Raw genomic sequence first — 9,974 nt, forward strand, 5'->3', positions numbered from 1 at the left:
GCTACGGGCTCGCGGGCCGGCGGTGGTGGGCGGCGGCGGAGTGCCACGTGGCGGGCAGGGATTGGTTGCGGGCGGCGGCGGCGGATGTGTCCGGCGGCGCGGAGGTGGTGGTGGCTAGGGTTTCGCTTGAAAATGGAGGGGAAGGGGCTTTTATATAGGTAGAGAGAGTTTGGAGTGTCCAAATGAGGTGTAGTTTTTGCCCACACGATCGTGATCCGACGACGGAGGACATGGAGATGGTTTAGATGGGTTATTGGGCTGTTTTGGAGGGGTGTTGGGCTGCAACACACAAGGGGCTTTTGCGGTTACCCGGTTATCCGTTGGAGCATCAAACGGCCTCCAAATGGAACGAAATTTGACAGGCGGTCTACCGGTGGTGTACCAAGGCCACTTGACAAATCTCGGCCCATTCCGAGAATGTTTAACCCCCGCTCACGAAAAGAGTCAAGAGGGGTGCGCCGGTGCATGTAGGAGTGTCGGATTGCGAAACGGACAACGGGGAAAAGGTTCAGACGCATGAGACGAACACGAATGCAAATGCGATGCACATGATGACATGATATGAAATGCATGACATGAACAAAATGCAAAACGAAAAACAAAACCCAACCACGAAGGGAATCTCATAACTTAAAGCCGAAAATGGTAAGAGTCGAAGTTACAAATATGGCAAGTTACATCCGGGGTGTTACATTGTCGGTCTACACAGACTCCTCTAGCGACTTTCACCGGCAGTATTGGTGCATATGGCCCCATCGACTAAGCCTCGCACACACGCCTACTCTTGGCGCTTGGTGCTTGTCTGCATGCGACCTCGTCTCCACTCCTGGTCATCCTACACCGCCTCCTCTAGCGGCTTCCACAGGTGGTGGTCGCTGCTCCTTGTTCGGTGCTACTATGTCGACTACTCAAGCTGTATCCTTAACTCAGTAGGATACTGTGCAACTCCATGACCTACTTATTGCCTCTAGTTCTTCCTTGTTGGGGCATCTACGTTGACCCCGTCGAGCCCCTGATTGAGCAGGAGATTACGCGACTTCGATTCCTGCTAGCTGCGTCCTTTGGTTCTTAACCGGTAGGTTCTGCTACCGACTCTTCTGGCATTGTGAGACCACCTTCTACACAGGCAGGTACATCTCTGTGGATTCTTGATACATGAGCATCTTTTCATATGACTCATCATTCATCCACTCTGTTCTCTATTCACCCTCTGAATTCTCCTTGCCTGGTTAATGGTTGATGCATTCTTGGCACTTCATCTTTTATCGTTCCTGATGTTGCTCATTTTCCTTGACTTACCATGCAACTCATTTCTGGTGGTTAGATTGTTGACTATGGTTGTAGGGTCATTTTCGGCTTTGACTCATGTTTTGTTTAGGATCGTCACACTGGTGCTCTCTTTGGTGCTGGCCTTTGACACTGTGACTCCTAGGGCCTTTGGGAACTTGACTGGCTCCACCTTCCCTCCGCTACCACCGCCTCTCTGTCTGCCAATGTTGCCTTGTTTACCAGCTCTTTTCAGCAGGCATCATCTCCTTGGTCACTTGTGTGGCTCTCGTCTCACATTCCTTAGTTTGACCTGGTCTTCTCGGATCCGTCTCCGATGGTGTGTCCTCAGACTGTCAGGGTTGTCTGCTTGGTAAACAGGTCCAGTTACCTTAGCGAGATTGTGTCGGCGTCCTTTCGATCTTGTTCACTTTGATGTTTGGGGTCCAGCTCCCTTTGCCTCGAAAGGAGGTCATCGCTACTATATTATCGTTATAGATGATTTCTCTAGACACATCTGGATATATGTTATGTCTTCTCGTAGTAAGGTCTTACCTATATATAAGTGTTTTGCTACCATGGTTCACACTTAGTTCTCTACGCATATTCGTTTGTTTCGTGCTGACTCTGCAGGAGATTATATCTTCAAGATGTTGTGTGGAGTCCTTGTTGAGCAGGTTACTCTTGCTCAGTTTTCTTGTCGTGGTGCTCATTCTTAGAATGACGTGGCTGAGCGCAAGCATCATCACCTTCTCGCGACGGCTCCTGCGTTAATGATTGCCGCCTCTCTTTCGCCTGACGCTGTCTCCACATTCACCTATCTCAACAACATTCAGCCATCCTTTGCTTTGCAAGATGGCCTTCTGCAAGTGTAGAATCTGACAGACCCCTCGGTAGGGTGTCACGACTAGCTTGAAAGCCTAGAGGGGAAGCAGGAGGCAGTTACCTAGGTTCGGCCCCTCTTTCTGGAGGTAAAACCTTACTCCTGTCTTATTGTATTGATGTAATCGGGTGTACAATGGTGATCCCTAGGATCGTAGGTATACTGAGGGATGATGATAAGGTGCCCTAATGGTTTGCCCGGCCTCGACTTATAAAGGGCGTCGAGGCCTAGGTTTACACGAATCCTAGTCGGCTAGGGAGGTGTGGAGACTCCTAGAGATTCGGTCTTCTTGCCTTGGACGCCAAGATGTCGGTTCCTTCCTTCTAGAGGGCCCACATGCCGGGTTGATGGCTGGGGCCGTGTAGTGACCTAAGGGGCCTTTGGTTACCCTGATGGGCCGACTTCCGATGGCTTGAGGCACCCCTGGGCCGTAACACCGTCGGTAGCCCCTAAACGGGTCCATGACAAAAAAATAGTATGAATCTGTCAATGTTGCCACATTTACTGAGGATGTGCCACGTGGTAGGCTCTGATTCCTCAAAACCTCTTTGGTTAACTGGATGGGCATGGGACGTCTAATTGAGATCCGAGGGCTCAGGGCGCGTACCCCTTCGCGATATTATCTCGCCATTAGGAAACATATTGGAATGTGGCGGAGTGGCTCACCGAAGAGATGGGATCTAGCTGTCGGAATTGGAGAAGAACGCCGCGGCAACTCGGGAATTAGTGACAGCAACGTCTGTGGTGGTTCTTGGTGATGTTGAATCCGTCCTTGGCGGCGAACTTGCTCCTGTGACGACAGTGATTGGCTGGAGCGGCGATGGTGGAAACTGGCTTCAGGTCAAGGTACGTTTGCTAGAGATCGTGCGGTTGCTCTAGGGCACGACAAATCAAGATTATTCGAAAATTTGGAAGATGAGGTGGAGATTATTTAATAAGGATCGAGGCGTGGCCGAGGGTCAAATCATTGAACCAAATCGATCAAATTTGGATCGGGCATGACACGATTGTCGTAAGGAAACAAGATAGTGTGCAGAGGTTGAAGATGAGCGGGTGGGCTAGCGCCGTCACTGGTGAGAGGGCGGCGTGGCGCGTGCTCAATTTTAAGTGGATCTGACGGTCTTGGGAGCTCCACATACCGTTTGGGGAGAAAAATGTGAAGTGGGACATGGGCTGAGCCGAACGAGGGAGAGGGGAAGCTGCGTTGCGCACACGGGGGAACATAGCCTTGGGCTCACACAATGCAGCCCGAGTAGGCTAGGGTTTGCCTGGTTTTATTCCTAATTATTAAATACATTATGTAAACGTGTCTAAATAAAATGCCAATTTACTTCCTAAAAATACCAGACAAATCACAAATATACCAGTACTAGTATAGAGCATAGGAAAAATATTTCCAGCCTCAATGCAATTTTGTAAATTCATTTTCTCCAAATAGAGTGAACTTGAGTCTTAATATAATTTCCTAAAAAATATTTAGGGTTTAATCTATTCCCAAAATTGGTTCTAAAAGTCCATAAAAATGTTCTTAACATTTTCCAACTATATATAACAATAGAGAACTCATATTATCTCCTCCAATAATTTGCCTTGAGTTGAAAAATACTTTGAATATTCCAAAAAAAATTTAAAATATGCTCAGAAATAATGGTGCAAATTAAAGATTCTATTAACATTCCAAATTTAGAAATTATGGGATGTAACACCTGGCCAGATGTCCATGGACATGCCCGGACGTGTCCATGGACATTTGATGGGGTCTGTTTGCTTAGCCACATTGGGGATGCCCTAATCACTCTAAGGGGTTGTTTGGATAGCAAATATTAGCGATGGATTTGTACAGAACGAGTTTGTAGCTGGTTTTTAGCAAAACCGGTTTTACCCCTTTTTTATGGAATAATCAGTTTAAAGAAAATCATGTTTGGGGTTAGGAAAGTGCAAATCTAGTTCTTCCTGTTCCATGTTTGGTTACGGACGGGGCCTATTCTGTTGCCTCGTAATATTCTCTGCACTTTTTTTCTTTTCCTCCTTTGATTGACAATTCCCAAGGTACAACTGTTAATTCCTTGTCGCCGGTGCATCATGCAGCCACCCCAACTCGGGGGATCGCTCCCCATGTCTACTGCTCATCCTCTGCTCGCCTCCCATCAGGCCTCCATGATTCGGCACGCAGACGCCAAAGCTTCCTCTCAACGCGACTACCTACCGCCATTCTTTGGTCCTCCTACGAGCTCTGCCCGACGAGACGAGGTCGGCCTGCGGGCGTGTAGCCCCTCGACACCGGCAGCGGAGAGTTCATGCGAGTGCTTGATGCGGTTGGCGGTGACGCCCTCGGCGGTAAGCCACACGGGGGAGCTAGTGTCGTGGATGGAGGCCTGCTAATCACAGGAACGCCATATCGGCATGCTTTCCGCGCAGTCGCGACAAGGAGGACGAGCGTGAGGAGATACGAAGGAAGAAGAGAAACTGTATGGGATCGGGTATATGTAAATCGCGTTTTTGGAAAAACCACTAATACTCGTTTTTCCATAAACGCAAAATTCTGGGTTTTACGAGAACTGAGTTTCCTATATCCATGGTTTGTTACAGCGGCCAAACAAGGTTTTATTCTGTTAGTCTGTTTTCCTAGTTTATGGCGATCGGGTTTTGTATATTCTGCTTATCCAAACAACCCCTAAAGCATCTGATGGTTTATCTCTTGATTTTCCAAGCATATTTCTGTTTGTTTTTAACTGATAATCTTAGCAAGCAGAGTTTTCTTAGTATAGAATATCTTTGTAAGCATGCTATTGGTTTAAATGGGAAACTTGCAGATTCTTTGTTTAGTTTAGATTTTGCAAATGTAAGGACACTTGCAAGAGCCTGGTAATAAATTTATCCTTCTCTCAATCCTGACTAGTTAGTCATCCAAAGATAACTAACACAAAATATTGCTTTAAAAGAAAAAAGCAGGTAGAATTCTAAATTATTCATACAAATGGTGAGTTCTTGTTCTACAATGTTTTACGGATATCTTAAATGCTGCAGAAAGAGGTTAATCTGAAATCTGTTCTAACTAGTCTCTTGTGATTATTTCACCTCTTGTTGAATTGTTCTAGGCTTTGGACTCTTTCAATACGGCTGTGGTCTCTCCTGTATACTACGTGATGTTCACCATTCTTACGATTCTCGCTAACATGATTATGTACAAGGTGATATATCTGCGTGTCAACTTGCAAATATCTTTGCATGATAACATTCATAGCTTATTTACTCCTAGATAGGAATTGTACTGCATAGTAACGATGAACTAGCAGATTGTCACTGATTCGATGAAACCATTTATAAGTGATAAGGGTCGAAAGTTTCATCGCCAGGGATATATGGAACTAAATTGTTCTACTTTCTTTTGTATCTCCTTTTGTCTTTAATGTATTAATTGATTAGACAATTTTAAACTGTGTTTGCATGTTGCAGAAGAAATTATTTCCACATTATATAAGCTTTAACGAGATGGTTTGGGTAGAATAATCCGAAGACCTAGGATAGGGCACTGTCCCTGTCTGGCTACTGCAGGACCTAATCTGAGCTAGAGCTTTACCAGGAGGATTAGGAGAGAGTATCCAGTGCACCAAGGCTTGTGGTGCCCACGGTGCACCCAACCTCAGTGCACTCATCTAAAAGTCATAAAAAAATGGAAAACAAATCAGCACATAATAATACACAACTCGAGAAGCAAAAAAAAAGACAAATCTCAGTGAATAGTAGCTAATCTAATTTGGGTTGTGAATTCGTCCAATTATCTCTATTGACACTGAGTTCGTCTTTTTGTTTTACAAACTGTCTTTTGAATTTGGATTTGAATTTTTTTTAGATTGTTATACGTCATTGTGTCTACGCACTCAATTATTTTTATATATTTTTAAAGCTTTTGACATTGTAGATGGATGTCCAATACACCAGATACATTCTCTCTGTTAAGGAGTATTAGTATTGGTCCAGGATCGCGTCCTATGCACCGCGGATTTGGAAGAGCGGCATGGCGAGTGTCACCTGCGATGTTTGGCTTCGGTCATATCTGACCACAACCCCCTCCTCCTTGACCGCTCGCCCCTACCCCCAGCACGCCGGCGCTTCCACTTCGAATACTACTGGACACGAGTCGATGGATTTCATGACGTGGTCGCAGACGCGTGGCACTCTGTGGACGACGTGGACCCGTTTCGCTGCATCATGCGACGCATGCAAGCCACCGCACACAAGCTCACGAGCTGGAGCGCGCGCACCGTGGGCAATATCCGCGACCAGCTCGCGATCTCATGCGAACTGCTGCTGCGGTTTGACATGGCCCAGGAGAGTCGCCAATTGACGCCACATGAGGATTGGCTACGAAGGCAGATCAAGCTCTCCTACCTCGGCCTCGCCTCGCTCGAACGTACCCTTGCGAGCCAACGCGCACGTGTTACATCGCTCAAGGATGGAGACGCGAACACCTCCTTCTTCCATCATCAATGCACGTACCGCAAGCAGAAGAACAGGATACACACTCTGACGGTTGAGGGAGCCATTCTCACTGATCCAGCAGACTTGGCCGCCGCGGCGTTCGCGCACTTTGACTCCTTGCTCGGAACTTATCACCCTCGCGAGTGTGCCCTCAACCTCGACGACATCATCACGCCCTCCAACCTGGATGACCTGGACATCCCCTTTGGCGAAGAGGAGTTTTGGCAGGCTGTCAAGCGTTTGCCGACGCGCAAAGCGCCCGGCTCGGACGGCTTCACCGCAGAATTCCTGCGCTCCTGCTGGCCTATTGTGAAGCATGACTTCGTCCGTGTCTTCCAGCAGCTCTACGCGCTCCGAGGACGGGGATTCAGCTGCCTGAACCAAGCGCTGCTCACGTTGATCCCAAAGCGTTCTGATGCAGCCGGGCTGGGCGATTATAGGCCCATCAGCCTAATCCACCTTGTCGCCAAGATATTCGCAAAGGTGCTGTCCCTCCGCCTAGCGCCCAAGCTGAACGAGCTGGTCAGCCCCATTCAGAACGCATTCATCCCGGGACGAAGCCTACACAACAATTTTGTGCTTGTCCGACAATCGGCCCGTCTTCTCCACCAGCTGGGCGCCCCGCGCATCCTCCTGAAGCTCGACCTCGCGCAAGCATTTGACCCCGTATCCTGGCCATTCCTCTTTGAGGTCTTGTGTTGATATGGCTTCAGCGACCGTTTCCTCGGCTGGATCGCCATTCTCCTATCGTCGGCAAGCACAAAGGTCATCCTCAATGGTGCGCCGGGACCAGCGATCTGGCACCGTCGTGGGCTTCGTCAAGGCGATCTGGTATCGCCACATCTCTTCGTGCTTGCTGTCGACACATTGGGGCGCCTTTTTCGCCGCGCTGCCGAGCGCAACGTGCTGCAAAAACTGCACCCCCGCCGGGCGCTACCCGTCCTCTCGCTGTACGCGGATGATGTCATACTCTTCTGCCACCCCTCGACACGTGACACACTCGCTGTCTAGGAAATCCTGCAGCTATTTAGCCGGGCGTCAGGCCTACGAGTGAACTTCGAGAAGAGCACAACCACGCTGATCAAATGCGACGGTGACATGGCTGCCCCGGCCATCGCCAACCTGGGTTGCCCAACCGCGGCGATGCCCGTCACCTACCTGGGGATCCCGCTCACCCTTGGACGCCCAACTGCTGCACAACTCCAGCCCCTCGTCGACAAAACTGCTGGAAAACTCCCCCCCTGGAAGGCGCATCTCATGAACAAGGCCGGACGCCTCGCCTTCGTCAAATCGGTACTAAGCGCGATCCCCATCCACCAGCTCCTAGTGCTCGCGCCGCCAAAGAAGATCCTCAAGCTCCTGGAGAAAATCCAACGAGGATTCCTATGGGCAGGCCGCACGGAGGCGCACGGTGGCCACTGTCACGTCAACTGGCAACGCGTCTGCCGCCCAACTCGCCTTGGTGGACTTGGAGTGCATGACCTGGAGCGCACGGGCCTGGCCTTGTTTACCAGATGGCTTTGGTTCGCCCGCACAGATGACACCCGGGCATGGTCTGGCCTCGACCTTCAGTTCAATGCTACGGAGTGCGCCTTCTTCTTCGCGTCCACCACCATGATCCTCGGCAACGGCCAGCGCGCGCTGTTCTGGGGGGACCGATGGCTCAACGGCTGCTCCATCTCGGAACTAGCGCCACAACTTCATGCCCTCATCCCAAAGCATCGCCGCAAGAGCAGGACCGTGGCGGACGGCCTGCAAGCGCACCAATGGGCATCCGACATCCAGGGCACTCTCGGCATCCGCGAGATTGGCCAGTACCTGATCACCTGGCATGCGGTCGAGCACATCAGCTCACTGTCGAGCCGGATCGCCTGCATTGGAAGTGGAATACGGCAGGCATCTACACGGCGCAATCCGCCTACCTCGCCACTTTCCAAGGCTCGATCTCCTGCCCCGCATGGAAACTGAACTGAAATGGCTGGGCACCTCCGCGTGTCAAGTTCTTCCATTGGCTCGCTCACCTGGGGCGTTGCTGGATGGCTGATTGCCTTGCTCGTCGCGGACTGCCGCACCCCCCTCGCTACCCGCTTTGTGACCAGGAGCCCGAATCGATCCGGTATCTACTATTGGAATGCCCCTTCTCCAGACAAGTGTGGCACGAGATCCTGTCCTGGCTACACCTGCCATGCACCGCGCCCTCCAGTGAGGAATCCCTGTCCGAGTGGTGGCGCTCGGCGCGGCGGAACACGCCAAAGCCTATGAAAAAGGGCCTTACCACCGCTACTCTGCTGATCCCTTGATGACCCGGAAGCATTGCAATGACTACGTGTTTAACGGCGCGACCCCTTCGACCAACTTGCTGATCGCACGGATCAAGGATGAAGCTACACTTTGGGCAAGAGCTGGCGCCCGTGGCCTGCGTGCCATCCTACCACAAACCTGGGACGTCCACTGATTTAGACCACTGTTTGTAATCGCTCCTCCTAGGAGGCTGTAACAAACTCTATCTTTTCAATACAAAGAAACGCAAGTCTTGTGTTTTCTCAATAGTATTGGTCCAGGATTCCTTATTAGGCTATGTCTCTTTCCTTTAAGTCTTGTGTAATATATATGCCCTTTAGGATAGAGATAAGTTGCATCCATAACATGGTATTAGAGCCCTAGAAAAAATATTCGCACGCGCAACTTGTGCTCTCCTGATCAAGTATTGCGCGGCCGCTGCCTTCATCCCCGCACGCTCCTGTGTTGGCTTCTGATCCGGCCGCTTGGCTTGGTCTGTTGTTAAGCCGCTGCGGCTTGTCCCGTTGAGGGCTCGCTCATGGAGTCAACCAGCCTGCAGCCGTTGTGTAAAGCCACCAGATCGCTCCTGCAGCCGTTGCGTGAAGCCACTAGATCGGCGCTCCATTCGCTGCCTTCCGTCCGTCCTCTTGCCACACCAGCCGCCTGACCATTGGATCCCGCCTTCTGTGCCTGGTTCCCATCGCATCTAGTCTAGTATGTGCTTTCTAGTTTTCTACATTTTCCACTGTATCTTCGTGGCCTCTTTTTGCATCATTGGTCTACCATCATTCTCCTGCCGTCGAGATTCTTCCGCCGTCGGTTTTCTTGGGCTAACTATTTTGTGCTCAATGCTTCATTCTCTTGATGTCCCATCTTCTTTTGACAATCCATCTTCTCTTGATACTTCTCTTGTATCTTCTATTGATGCACTATCTTCTCATTATTCCCTTTGGCTTAGCTTGACATGTTTTTGAAGACTCTTAATGGTACGACGACATTCTCAAGACGTGGATTTTGGATTATCATTTTATTTTCTCTAGTGTTACACTTCTTCAAATGCAAT

The 9,974-nt window shown here is 49.8% G+C and overlaps 1 protein-coding gene across 10 annotated transcripts in view; it reads left to right on the top strand.

The window, feature by feature from the left end:
* LOC119316709 (probable magnesium transporter NIPA2) overlaps nucleotides 1-9,974 on the top strand; it is a 57,712-nt gene that overhangs the window by 29,198 nt on the left and 18,540 nt on the right. For 7 of the 10 annotated variants that reach the window (XM_037591074.1, XM_037591075.1, XM_037591072.1 and 4 more), the window contains one exon: nucleotides 5,248-5,340. The exons of 2 other annotated variants lie outside the window; for them this stretch is intronic. In XM_037591074.1, coding sequence (XP_037446971.1) covers nucleotides 5,248-5,340 — 93 coding nt within the window. Of the gene's footprint in view, nucleotides 1-4,237; nucleotides 4,810-5,247; nucleotides 5,341-9,974 lie in introns of those variants that run through there. One more of the 10 variants, XM_037591076.1, reaches the window with a different exon arrangement.

This window comes from Triticum dicoccoides, chromosome 6A (assembly GCF_002162155.2).
Source record: "Triticum dicoccoides isolate Atlit2015 ecotype Zavitan chromosome 6A, WEW_v2.0, whole genome shotgun sequence".
Lineage (NCBI taxonomy): Eukaryota > Viridiplantae > Streptophyta > Magnoliopsida > Poales > Poaceae > Triticum > Triticum dicoccoides.